The following is a 14,049-nucleotide window of genomic DNA, read 5'->3' as shown; positions in this document are numbered from 1 at the left end:
GTGTCTCTGCCACCTGTTATGGTAGTGATATTTGGGGGTATCGCAATTGAGATCCCGTACAGTTAGAGGAGAATACATGAGGAACTTGACCTCAGATACATTTCGCATACCATCAAACTTAGTCCCTTATGACTTTGGCTTTTGATATGGTATAAGAGTGAGCCATCTCTTAACAGGCTGATTATCCAGGATTGTCTCCCGCTAGTCCTTTCTAAAGCAATTCCCTGGTTAAGTTACATCCAGTCTGCATTGTCATCTTTGGGCCTCCCCAGACTTGTTGTGCAGCCTGAAGAAATTGTTAAGGCTTGCTATTGGAGGGTTAAACTGAATTTCCTGTCCTGGCTTTCTGCTCTTATGGAGGAGCAGGAATTGAGTAAGACAACTGTTTGAGCACACTGTTTGATAAAAACTGTCAGTTCCCTCGAACCGTACCTGACCTGGGTTAATGATGTATACCACTGTCAATTTTTATCCAGGTTTAGGTTGAATTGCTTCCTCACATTGGTCAGTTTTCCTAAAGGTTTGGCTTTGGATGGCTCTTTAGTTCCTTGAGAATGTGACAAGGTCTCAGTTCAATCTATGACACACTGCCAAGGATTTTTTTTTAGGTCCCCGTCTTGAGAGAGGCCCAGTTTCAACAAGTAAGGTCAGAAATGGTATTCCTCTCTATGTTGGGTGAGATGCGTACCTGTATAAATATGGGTCACTTTCTAAGTGACATTATCAAAATTCACAGAGCCTGGCCTTAATCTGTATTTTAATGTGACAGACACATGAAGCAATCGCGTCTGAAAGATCGCTCATGTTTTATGGACTGCATATAATGTATTTTATCTATTTGTGAATGGATTTGTATTTCTCAGGAGTTTTATTCTGTTTTTATCTATTATGGTTAATTATTTAACCGAATAAAGAGATTTTAATACTACATCCCATACGCTACAGTGAAATAGCGATGGGGACACATGCAGGAAATAACACATTTAAATTGACATGTTTGCAGACACTGTCATGGTTTCTCTCTCAAAGCCGTTCATTGGTACGGCCAGTGTTTAATTTGAGCCAGTGGTTATTTGTGGGGGCCATTGGCACTTTTTTTTGGAGACCAGCACTTATTTTTCACTATTGATGTTCCCACAAGAGAGAGAAAACGCACAAAAGGCAAAGATGGAGGAAGAGAAAGAAAAGAAAAGCTGTCACAAAGGAAGAAAACAGGGACCAGAGTGAATAATGGGACAGGGAGTGGCTGGCAGAGGATTAATGAGGCCTGAGATGGATTCCAGACTAGCAACCTTGGTATTTTGTGCGGCGTTGTAATTGCGTTTTTGTGGTCATCATACCTCACGTAACTACCCAGCCGGGTTGGAATTATCACCGGCTTGCCGTTTTACTCCACCCACTTCGCAGCTCTGCTCAGCCCTGAAGTAGTCATGGGATAACTCCCTTATGTGACGAAACACGTATCGGTTGGTTGCTTTTTCGTTGTTTCATTTATTAAATACATTCAAAATCATCATTCTTTTTTGGACCACAGATTCTGTCTGAATACGTGACCTTTCATAACTAGATATTGATCCCAATTACGTGTGCCCGGGACATTGTCTCTCATTTGAACTTGTGAGTTTCTGGACTCACATATCCACGGGGTTTCAAAGTGTTTTTCCCCGACCTGGTAGCACCGTACATACACGTAGCATAGCTAACACACGCATAATAAGCTTGAGCGCCATTCTTCCTGTCAACACTAAAAAACCTCAAACCGATATAATTTCGTTTTTATCTGTGTGTTGATTCTGTTTTCACCAGCATTTATGTTAAAGATTATGGATTTCTTGTGAGGGCTTTTATTTTCGCAGTAGCATGAACTGCTGTGAATTATTTATGAACATTAGGTGCATGGATTCGTTTCAGACACGCTGTTTTATATTGTTATATTTAATATTTTGATCACGCCAAGAATGGTGGTGAGTTAATGATTGGTTTTGTTTCATGGGGGGGGCTAAAGCGTTTCTGTTTGGTGCATTTATTTATGCATGTTGGAGTGGGGTACTGCGTCTTTAGGTTTGAAGTACCACTTTAAGTCTTGAAGCTCCACAAGGGGAGGTTAGGGGGTCAGAGCCTACCTTTAACTGATCGTGCACATGTGGACGAGTTTGCAACTAGAAAGGCCTGCTAAGTAGAGACATTACCCACTTGAGCCAGCAGCGAGAGAACCGCATGAAGTGAGAAGGCAGATGATTAGGGTTCCTAAGGTAATTTGTCGAGGGTTTTACTAATGTTAGTTGGGAATGTTAACTGTAATAACTAAAGGGACCGATATTTTAAAAGCACTCTGGGAACATCGTTACAGATTTTAGGGGCGTTGCACGTTAGTTTGCTTATGAGTTTTCTTCATGAGTTTGGTTTGACTGGCGAAAATACAGTGAGTTATGTTCAAGTCAAGACAAATGATCTTTATTCGGATATAAAATATCCATAAAAGTACAAATCATCACCACCAATAGGACATATAATATACAATCATCAAATAACAAAATACATTAAAAGCAATAAAAATAGGGTTGGGTAGGTCAAGTCTAACATCATTAGTAGCATAAAGCCAGTGTGCAAAGGATAGTAATAAAGTGCAGATAAAGTGCGGTATCTACATTAAGCAAACAGCAAGACTAGCAATATCATTGTGCAAAATCGCAAGTTGTAAACTTTGGACTAAGTGCAAAATCGGCAGTGAGTTATGTTATTTTCGAGACAGGGTGGTTATTGTACTGTCAGGAGGAATTTCTTATTGTTTTGTTCCCCAGTATGGGTAGTTTTTGAGTAAATTTGCGACTGAGGGGTTGATGAGGGTCACGTGATTAAGCTTTTTAGAGTATCAAATGAAACTTGTTCTGTATAGTCGGTTTAGTTATCTTTTTATCTGTTTCAGTAACCGTCCCCTGACGAAAAGCCTCATGGCTCGAAATGCATTGGGTGGAACGCTATGAATCACTTTTTGTGAATGTTTTGTATACATGTGCCGCTGTTGAAAGTCTGGGTTGACGACAGGAGGCATTTGAAAATGTCAAATAAAACATCAATGTGGAACTACGCTGTCTCTGGAGTGATCATAAAATATGGATTAATTTTGGAATGAAGCATGGAGATGATCATTGGTTTACTTTTTAATAAAATGAGATTACCCATTAAGAATGAATGATCGTGAGGAAAAAATCTTGAATTCCGCAGTGCAACAGATGGGTGCGCTATGTTCTGTACCTCTTCTTCATAATTCTGTGCGGCGGTGCCAGGTGCAGGCTTCTGTGCAAAGTTTTGGGCACAAACACTGGTACGGCTCTGTTTTAGGATTTAAGATAAATCTGGCAAAGTCAGAGTCATTGCAAATCCTGAAAGACAGATTTGCAGCTCTACAGAGAGACTTCCCGCTGATATGGGCCCCAAAAGGGGTGACATACTTTGGCAATGCAATTGTCCCATTAACCTTGCAAGTAATAACTAGGGGTGGACATAACTCACATAATTCCATGTGGAGTAACCATAGGAAGTTATGCAAGATTGCACTTAAATCCCGCAAGAAGAGTAGTTCTGCATTTAAAGCTATTCTTTAGCACAAAAATGTCCCCTTGCATCCAAAATGGAGCACGAGACGCACGTGTGAGAAATCGCTCACTCTCGCTAAATGTTCCCTTGGAGAAGGATTTCCCTCCAACTTACAACCGGCATTTAGCCCTATTTTCTTAGTTCAAAATGCACCCTTGCATTAAAATGGCCTCAAAACTGCGTTTTGCAATAAGAAAGAGAGCTAAATGCAGCAGAACACGAATAGCGAGTGCAAGTGGTCGCTCGCAGTCACTAAGTTTACTTTTGTTGTAGGATTTTTTCTCCCTGAATTAATCTTAATTATGCAAGCAGTAGTTATTGCATAATTATCAGTAATTCCCATCAAAGAGTAATGCAGAATTATCAATATTACTCTGATTACTCGGGCGTAATCGAAATTGTGCCCAGGCCTAGCAATAACACTTATCTATTTCCAAATGCTGGCAGAAATCCTAACTTGCCTAAAGAAATGGAACCCAGACCTTTTCTCATGGATAGGATGGATGGCCATTATAAAAAGTACCCGCTAAATTGCTCTATCAAACCGTACTCCTCCCCATCACACAAGGCATACTACATCAACTTCAATCTCGGCTACAGAAATTCATATGGGCCGAGAGGGAAGCTAGACTCAAACAAGCCACGATTTATCTGCCAGAAGAGAAAAGAGGACTAGCAGCTCCGCACTTAACATATTATTGTCAAAGAGTGCGGCTTAGATTTCTCATGAAGAGAGGAAAAAACAAAAACACTTGTGTTGGGTAGATTAATTGATTGCTGGTAAACCACCATGGAGTGTCCAGTGGCTGTGGAAGAAACACAGAAGCTGGGGGTATACACTCCTCGCCAATAACTGGGGCAACGCTAGGCGCATGGGACAAGGTAGCAACAGTACATCATTCCTGTTTCCATTCATGCTGCTGACATAACATGGATTTCACCTCTGGTACAAGGGGAGAATGTATATCCTGCCAGAGAAGAGATCCATGTTTGTGGGTTCCCTCTTCCATGCAGGGCAAACTAAATCATTTGACAGCCTTGTAGGAGAGCATGGCTGTAGGCAGTAAGAGAGGTTCCAATACCACCAGGTGCCTCACTGCGTACTGCAACCACAGATTGTAAATGCTTAATACCCCAGGCCAGTGGCATTGGAAGGGGGTTGGGGTGAGTGCGGACCGCCTCTGGTGTCATCACTGAGGCGGGTGACAAAATGTAAAAAATATGTGTAACTATCTTTTTTCCCCTTATTTGAATAATTTCAATGTGGGCGGGGTGACAAGAAATTTTCCGCACCCGGTGCCACCTGACCTTGCTACGCCACTGCCCCTGACGACGCTTTGAAGAGCTTTTCTTCCTTTGCACGCTACTCAGTAACCCAAAGAGGATTAGTGGTGAATCAGTATAGGGAGATATTAAATGAATTTGAGTGGTGGACATGTGAGTTTGTTATTTGGATTGAAACAGGATAGTGGAGGGATAGAAGAGGGAAGAGTTTGTATTTATATAGCACTTGCTACCCATGATGAAGTGTCAAAGCGCTTTCAGATGGACAGGAGCTTCAAGGGACTTCACAAATTTTGTAAAGTGGATCACGAGGGGTGACCATGATAAGAACCTGCTCACCTCCAATGCCAAACTCCTGATTAATGGCCACCAGGTAGAAAAGTCTGCTGCCCAGAAACCATGGGAAAAGGAGCTGGGCAGACAAGGAATGGGAACACATACACCTGTGGGTGAGCACAGTAAACAATGGGAACACATACACCTGTGGGTGAGCACAGTAAACAATGGGATGTGCCAAAGGTACATAAATATTTTATAAGATTGTCATATTGGAACCTAACCCTGGCCAAGTTGCATGAATGGGATGAAACTAAAGGAGAGATCAGCTGGAGGTGCTGCACCGAAGATGGGACCTTAACCCACATTGTGTTTAAAACACAGGCAGACTGGCGAGTAGGGAGCGCCACCGGAGAACGCCTAGTGCAACATAAAGCAGGCCGATTGAGCCACATGAATCCTGCAGAGAAGATACCCTCTGTGGTGATTTGTGCGCTATGCAAATGAATTCGTACTTGTATAGCGCACTTATACCCTGAGGCGTCTTGGCGCTGACGCATACCGCTGTGGAACCCTTCCTGGCTCTTCCCTGTGAAATGCCCACGCCTGGGCACCCCCAAGGTGAAGCCAGGCATGCCCAGAGTTGCAGAGTGGGACCCATGATTAGAATAGGCACCGAGGCGAGAATTATCAGGTCTGAGGAAATTGAGCCCAAGACCCGCCGATGCGGGAATTGAACCCTGGTCCTGGGCCAGTCCTCTGCATCAGGGTCTGCCGCTCTAACCATTGAGCCACGCTTCTCCACTAAATCACAAATCAACATACCATGACAAGTTGGGATAGGAGGGGGATGTTATGTCATTGTGAGTTTTTCTATTTTTTCTTTCTTTTCTTTCTTCCACTTAAAAGATGACTATTGATGCGAGGCTCGCCGGCCTTAAGATGTAGGTGAGAGTACGTGTAAGCATTATACAGCACAAAAATAGCTAAATAAAGTATCTCATTCCACATAAGCCCTGCCAGCTGGTGTCAGAGGAGCACCTCCGTTGGGAGCCTCGATGCCTTTTTGTATACCTTATCTGCATGTTCTGTTCCTTTTCGCCCCAAGTGACTCCTAAGCTCAGAACGGAATAAATGTACAATGAATTCAACATTCACTTGTTTTTATTACATGTATTCGCTGCATACTATTCCGTAGGTGGTTTTTTAAGATTAAATCCGTAAATTCCGTTGTTCATAAATGAAAAGACGTCCATTACTGCTCCGCTGTGCCTTCCTTTCTATTTTACGCCTAGAGTGTGGAGCACCTCTATAGCTTCCTTCATTATCTACAATAAAAGATAAAAGAAATGTTATGCAGCACAGCTATAAAATAGCGCGCAGGCATGGTAATTACATTAATGCACCCAGACACTACTGCTAAAGACGTTTGCTATTCTTCTAGGCATTGCATCGAGCACCAGTTTACATTCACGTAACCATAACTGGCGATGTGATGACATCTGCCAAGTATCACTGGTCTTCAACAAGATTAACAGATTTCACACAAAAGTTGCTAAGTCTTCCAAGCTTCAACAGGGGATCGGCAGAAAAAGATGCCCATGTCAACCCCATCTAGTTACATTGAAATTCCCAGTGCTTTCAGATTCCAATATTAAAAAAGAACATGTAAATGTAAATGTGTTTCGATTTATATAGCGCACTAATCACCCAGGGGTCTCAAGGCGCTTGCTTAGGGAACCTGTCCTGGTATTCCCCTGTGAGATACCCCGGCAGGGTATTCACAAGGTGAAAGCCAGGCATCCCGCTGCGAGGGGCCGTAGTGGAGATTAAGCAAGCTATTGCCCAGAGTCGCAGAGTGTGACCCCGTGAGTCGAGTAGGCACCGGAGCGAGAATTGTCGAGTCCGTGGAATTTTTGTGCCCGAGACCCGCCGAGGCGGGGAATCGAACCCTGGTCCACGGCTGATCTCAGCTTCCGGGTCTGCCGCCTCTAACCACTGAGCCACGCTTCTCCCATGCACCTTGAAAAACCTCACAGCCTCAATCCAGAATTCAATACTTGTCTAGCTACTTGTATATCTGTTAGATAATTCTACACATTCTGCCTCTCTGGCATTTCCCGGGTGGGCTGTCAGTTAGGAGCCTGGTCCCAGAGTAAGACGGGCTGTATCGAATCCATAACTTACCAGTAAACGTCATTACCCCGATGTAGGAAAGTGCCTCTTTTTGACATGTTTAGCCAATCAATCAATCAATCAATCAATCATACCATTTGTATAGCGCACTACTCACCCGGGAGGGTCTCAAGGCGCTTGGGGGGGGGGGGGGTGCTACTGCTCGAACAGCCAGGTCTTGAGTTGTTTCCTGAAGGCGAGATGGTCCTGGGTCAGCCGAAGGTGGATGGGGAGGGAGTTCCATGTCTTGGCAGCCAGGTAAGAGAAGGATCTTCCTCCGCCGGTGACTCTTCGGATGCGTGGTACGGCTGCGAGGGCGAGGCTGGTGGACCGTAGCTGGCGGGTGGGCGTGTAGAAGGTCAGGCGGTCGTTGAGGTACTTGGGGCCCAGGTCGTGGAGAGACTTGTGTGCGTGGGTGAGGAGCCGGAACGTGATCCTCTTGTCGACGGGGAGCCAGTGCAGGTTCCTCAGGTGGCTGGAGATGTGGCTGCGTCGGGGGACATCCAGGATGAGTCGGGCGGAGGCGTTCTGGATGCGCTGGAGTCTTTTCTGTAGCTTGGCTGTGGTTCCGGCGTATAGGGCGTTTCCGTAGTCCAGTCAGCTGGTGACGAGTGCCTGGGTGACAGTCTTCCTGGTCTCGGTCGGGATCCAGCGGAAGATCTTGCGAAGCATACGCAGGGTGTTGAAGCACGATGAGGAGACGGCGTTGACTTGTCTGGTCATCGAGAGGGAGGAGTCCAGGATGAAGCCCAGGTTGCGTGCGTGGTCGGTTGGCTTGGGTGCGGTGCCCAGGGCTGGGGGCCACCAGGAGTCGTCCCAGGGGGAGGGTGAAGATCCCAGGATGAGGACTTCTGTCTTGTCCGAGTTCAGTTTCAGGCGGCTGTCCTTCATCCATTCGGCGACGTCTTTCATCCCTTCGTGTAGGCAGGTTCTGGCGGTGTCGGGGTCTCTGGTGAGGGAGAGGATCAGCTGGGTGTCGTCGGCGTAAGAGATGATGTTGAGGTTGTGCTGGCGTGCGATGGCTGCAAGAGGTCTCATGTAGACGTTGAAGAGGGTGGGGCTGAGTGAAGATCCTTGCGGGACGCCGCAGATGACTTCGGTGGCCTCGGAGCGAAACGGGGGGAGGCGGACTCTTTGTGTTCTTCCGGCGAGGAACGAGATGATCCACTCCAGTGCCTTCTCTTGGATACCGATGTTGCTGAGGCGCTGGACTAGGGTGCGGTGGCAGACAGTGTCGAACGCAGCGGAGAGGTCCAGGAGGATTAGGGCCACTGTTTCCCCTTTGTCGAGCAGGGTCCGGATGTCGTCTGTGGCTGCGATGAGGGCGGTCTCGGTGCTGTGGTTGGCTCTGAAGCCGGACTGCAAGGGGTCGAGGGATCCGTTCGTCTCGAGGAAGGCGGTCAGCTGTCTGTTGACGATCTTCTCGATGACTTTAGCAGGAAAAGGGAGGAGCGAGATGGGGCGGAAGTTCTTGAGGTCGGTGGGGTCTGCTGTCGGTTTCTTCAGGAGGGCGCTGAGCTCGGCGTGCTTCCAGCTCTCCGGGAAGGTGGCGGTGTTGAAGGAGGTGTTGATGATGTTCCGGAGTTGGGGTGCGATGGTGGAGTCGGCCTTGTTGAAGACGTGGTGTGGGCAGGGGTCGGTCGGTGATCCGGAGTGGATGGTGTTCATCGTGCGGGCTGTGTCTTGGGTGGTCACCGTGGTCCAGGTGCGGAGGGTGGCGGTGGGGGGCGTTGGTTCGACGGTTGGGTGCGTGGGTGGTGCGCCGAAGCTGTTGTGGATGTCGGCGATCTTGCAGTGGAAGAACAAGGCGAGGGAGTCGCAGAGGTCTTGTGACGGAGTGATGTCGTTGGTGCCGGTGCTGGGGTTGGAGAACTCCTTGACGATGGTGAAGAGCTCTTTGCTGTCGTGGGCATTGTTGTCCAGTCGTTCCTTCAGGGATTTCTTCTTGGTGGTGCGGATGAGCTGGTGGTGCTTGCGGGTAGCGTGTTTGAGGGCGGTCATGTTGTCGGTGGTCCGGTCGAGGAGCCAGGCTTTCTCGAGGGTGCGGCAGGTCTTCTTGGAGTCCTTGAGTTCGTCGGTGAACCAGGATGCCTTCTTGCTTCTGGGTCTGCTGGGAGGGTTCTTTAGTGGCGCGAGGTTGTCGGCGCAGGCGGTCAGCCACTGTGTGAAGTTGCGGGCTGCTTCGTTGGGGTCCGTTGTGTTGGCGGGTGGGCTCTGGCTGAGGGAGGTGGTGAGCTGGTCCGCGGTGATCTTGCTCCAATTCCTGTGAGGTACCTGTTGCGGGTGGTGGTGGGTCATGGATCTTTTGAAGCTGAAGTGGACGCAGCTGTGGTTGGTCCAGTGGAGTCCGGTGGCGTGGCTGAAGGTGATGTACTTGCTGGAAGAGAAGACTGGATCAAGCGTGTGGCCGGCGTAGTGGGTGGGGGTGTTGACCAGTTGCTTGAGTCCGAGGTTGGCGAGGTTTTCCAGCAGGGCGGTGGTGTTGCGGTCTTTGTTGTTCTCCAGGTGGACGTTGAGGTCCCCTAGTAGGATGTAGTCAGCGGAGGGGAGGGTGTGTGGGCTGATGAAGTCTGTGATGTCTTCGCTGAATTGTGTGCGTGGTCCCGGGGGTCTGTAGACGAGGGTGCCTCTGAGGGTCGTCTTAGGGTCAGTGTGAATCTGGAAGTGGAGATGTTCAGCTGCGGCGAAGGAGTCGCTGTCGTCGGTCGTGATGCGGATGGTGTTCCTGTGGATGATGGCGATGCCTCCTCCGGTCTGGTTGATGCGGTCCCTCCTGATGATCTTGTACCCGTCCGGGATGGCGATGGCGATGTCGGGTGCAGAGGAGGCGTTCATCCAGGTTTCCGTGAGGAAGGCGACGTCCGGTGATGTAGCGTTGAGGAGGTTCCAGAGTTCCACGGCGTGTCTGTGGACGGAGCGGGTGTTGAGCAGGATGCACTTGAGGTGGTTGCTGCTGGTGTTTGTCTTGGCGGGTGCGGGGCAGGTTCGGAGGCAGGTGAACTTGCAGGTACAGCAGGTGAAGGGTCCGTGGGTGCGTCTCGGGGTGGCTCGGCAGCAGGCGTGGGTCCGGCCGGCATTGAGTGCGTTGAGAGTGGCGGAGTCGTAGGTCAGTCGGGTCGTCTTGCATCGGCGGGGAGGGCCAGGGGTCCTGGCACTGGGCGCGGTCCAGGCGCGGACGGGCGCAGACGGGCTTACCTTTGGCGCACCTTCGGCGCTCAATCGGTGCTCCCGCTGCGCGCGTCCGCTGCGCGGTCGCTCAGGGGGCGTAATAAGTAATGCGCCGGGAGGGCGGGTCAGCTGGGTGGCGGGAGCGGGGCGGCCAGTGGGCAGGGGGGGCGGAGTCGGCTGGAGGTCAGTGGCGGGAAGGAGGGCCGAGGGCGGCTCAGCGGCGGCTGGGTCGTCTGGCGGCAGGAGAGGAGAGCTAACAGGTAGGGGGAGAGCAGCAGAAGGGGGGGAAATAGGGGTACAGAAGGCAAAAGGGGAAGGTGAATACAGGAGGCAGAAAACCAACAGGCAAAGGGGATACAGGCGGAAAAACGGAGGCAGCGGGAGGGGTGGAAAAACACAGAAGGCAACGCAGTCAGCAGGCAGCGCACTGGTAGTCAGCGGGCAGGAGCAGCGGTGGGTGGGGGCGACCTCGCCTGGAGCAGGCTTTTTAACTGTTGTCTGATGTAATTTCGAAATATAAGTGCACTGGGTATCTGCTAACCAGGTGCCCAGTGCCAGAGCTTTTTCCTTAATCTGTACCAAGTTTGACACAACTTCAGCCACCCCTGTAGGTCCCTAGTAAATGGTACTCTTGGTACCTAGAGCCTGGGTGCTGAAGAGGGTCATCTTTGGCTGCAGAACACATTGTGCCACCCCAGAGACCCCTCACCAAGGCTGTGTGTCTTGGTGCAGAGAAAACTCAAGAGTCAAAATGGCACACATCCCTGTGTGCCATGACCACATACACTGCATGAGGTATAGGTAAGTCACTCCCTACTGCAGGCCTTACAGACCTAGGGCAGGGTGCACTGTATCCCATGTGTGGATATATCTGCATGAGCAGACATGACCCTACAATATCTAAGTCCATTCGTAGGTACTGTAAGTGCACAAGGAAGCCATAGAGAATATAAGGCCTGGATACTTGTCATTACGAGTTTCCTAGTTCTATGATGGCTTCAGTGTACCCTAAGATGATTGGTACCAAACATCTTCTCTTAATAACTCCTCACTAATGCCAGTGAGGGATTTATTAATACATGCACACAGGAGACCCTTTTAGAAGGCCCCCTGAAAACCTACCAAGCACTGGTGTGGCCTCTACCTAGTCTTAGCCAGCCTGCCGCCACCAGATATGTTCCTGACCTCCTGGGATGAGAGCCAGCACTCCCAGAGGCCAGGAACAAAGCCTGCTCTGGGCAGATGTGCTTCACACCTTCTCTAGGCCAGGATGGCCTTCCAGAGCGGGAAGCTTCAAAGGCAATGCCGCCTTTGAAATGCAACCCAGGCATCTCCAGATAGTGGAGGATGTCAACCACCCCCTTTTGTGCTCCACATTTGTGGGAGGAAAGGTGGGAAAATTAGTTAAATTGGGAGGTGTGCACGCATTCAGCCAGCATCACCCCTAAGGTGGGACAGGTGATGTAGACACAACTTTAACAATTCCTCCATCTTTGGATGGCAGGAATCAAACAATCACTGCTAAGGTAGTGCCCTTTCCCACAGGAAGTGGTCACTCAGAGGGTGTTGACACCCTTAAAGGTAGGTAGCCCATTTGCTACTAACTGACTCCCCTTTAATGCACCTAAATGTAGCATTTAGTTGGCATCGCTAGACCCTGAACTTTAGTTTTGACTGACCCTAGAAGAGCGGTACAAAAGGGGGTGGTGATGGACGGAGCATGTGAACCAATCAAAAACTCACACCCAGACAACAGATCTGGGTTTAATACATCACCGTTCTTTAGTCCACTCTGCCACCCCAGTTCAGACATGGCCATATGCAAATCAGTCTGACCCTGTGCCTCATAGGAACAGTCCAGCCCGAACTGCCAAGCCATGACTTCCCTGGACCGGAAACAAACTTCCTAGGACTGGTTTCTGGCATTTCAGCCGTCTTCAGCCAGGCTTGCTTGAATCCAGTGGCAAAGTGAGCAAGGGACTCACGTCTGAGCATACCCTGCCAACTTATGGTGAACAAAGCGGTACAAAAGGGGGTGGTGATGGACGGAGCATCTGAACCAATCAAACACTCACACCCAGTCAACAGATCTGGGTTTAATCCATCACCGTTCTTTAGCCCACTCTGCCACCCCAGTTCAGACATGGCCATATGCAAATCAGTCTGACCCTGTGCCTCGTGGGAACAGTCCAGCCCGAACTGCCAAGCCATGACTTCCCTGGACCGGAATCAAGCTTCCTAGGACCGGTTTCGGGCATTTCAGCCGTCTTCAGCCAGGCTTGCTTCTGAAGGAAACAAGGCAAAAGGGATCAGTCATGATCACCAATACCCTCTCCACCCGAACCTTCTGAAGCACCCTGGGGAGGAGGGGAATCTCAGGGAATGCATACAGAAGACCTGGGCCAGAGATCAAGAGAGTATCCACCACCATACTTGATTACAAACTACTTCCAAACAAAATGTTGGAAGAAGGACATTGTGGGGAGAGGCAAAAAGGTCTAACCATGGTTCTCCAAAAAGATGGTATACCATGAGAAAGACAGGACGAGAGAGGTGGTAGAAAACTAAGGAGGGCAGATTGCGGCTCAAGCTGTCGGCACGGAAATTGAGCTGTCCCTGAATGTAAACTGCCCTCATGGCAATAAGATTGGTCTCTGCCCAAGAGGAAATCTGGTTGGCCTGATGGGTGAGAAGAGGACTTTGTCTCCCCCCCACCCCCACACAGTAATTCGGGTAACTCCAATCCACCAGAACAAGAATTGGAAGCAGTGGGACTCGGATTTGTAATTAGCGAGGGATGGATTCCAATGGGCTAACAAATGATTGATGAGAGGTTTGAGGTGTATTGAGCCCAGGGAACCACTGCAGTTGTTGCCACCATAAGGTATTGAACTTTCAACCAACACTTGATTGGAGTTGATGACAGGGTCAACAATGTTCTCAAGCTCTCTTGTAGTGTCTCTATTCTGGGATATGGCAGAAAAACTGCTCCATTCAGTGTATCGAAAATCTCTCCAATGAACTACAGCCTTTAAACTGGGGTGAGGCAAGATTTCAATGAATTCAGTCTGAACCCCAATTGTTTATGCAGAGCATTGGTATCTATCACTGCTTGTGCCTTAGGAAGAGAGGAAGCACAAATTAAATAGTCATCAAGGTATGGATATACTGAAACCCCTTGAAGTTACAAAACCCCAACTAGTGCCAATACCTTAGTGAAGGTCCGGAGAGCTGTTGACAGACTGAATGGCAGAATCTGGAACTGATAATGTGCCTCGTTCACTGCAAACCTCAGGAATTTTTAGCTGTTGGGTTGAATTGTAATGTGAAAATAAGCGTCTTCCAAATTCAAAGTTATCAAAAAGTCAGCCATCTTGATGAGGGGAATGATGGATTGCAGACTGCTCATCCAAAAGGTAGAGAGACAAAATATCGAAATTAAAATATCGATATACAATAATATCGATGTTTTAATTTCGATGGTATAGAATATCGATGTGCAATAATATCGACAGACAGAATATCAATATTAAGGTCTGTATGTTACTA

The 14,049-nt window shown here is 48.6% G+C and overlaps 1 protein-coding gene across 1 annotated transcript in view; it reads right to left on the bottom strand.

Annotated features, from left to right (window-relative positions):
- Positions 1 to 6,342: 6,342 nt before the first annotated feature.
- Positions 6,343 to 14,049, bottom strand: part of LOC144828012 (regulator of microtubule dynamics protein 1-like) — a 334,350-nt gene continuing 326,643 nt past the window's right edge. Inside the window, exon 8 of the mRNA XM_078686156.1 lies at positions 6,343 to 6,485. Within this exon, the coding sequence (XP_078542282.1) occupies positions 6,438 to 6,485 (48 nt within the window). The 3' untranslated portion in view covers positions 6,343 to 6,437. The remainder of the gene's footprint in view (positions 6,486 to 14,049) is intronic.

Source organism: Lissotriton helveticus, chromosome 4_1, assembly GCF_964261635.1.
Source record: "Lissotriton helveticus chromosome 4_1, aLisHel1.1, whole genome shotgun sequence".
In the NCBI taxonomy this organism is placed as follows: Eukaryota; Metazoa; Chordata; class Amphibia; order Caudata; family Salamandridae; genus Lissotriton; species Lissotriton helveticus.
This window is presented reverse-complemented; position numbering and strand designations above follow the sequence as displayed.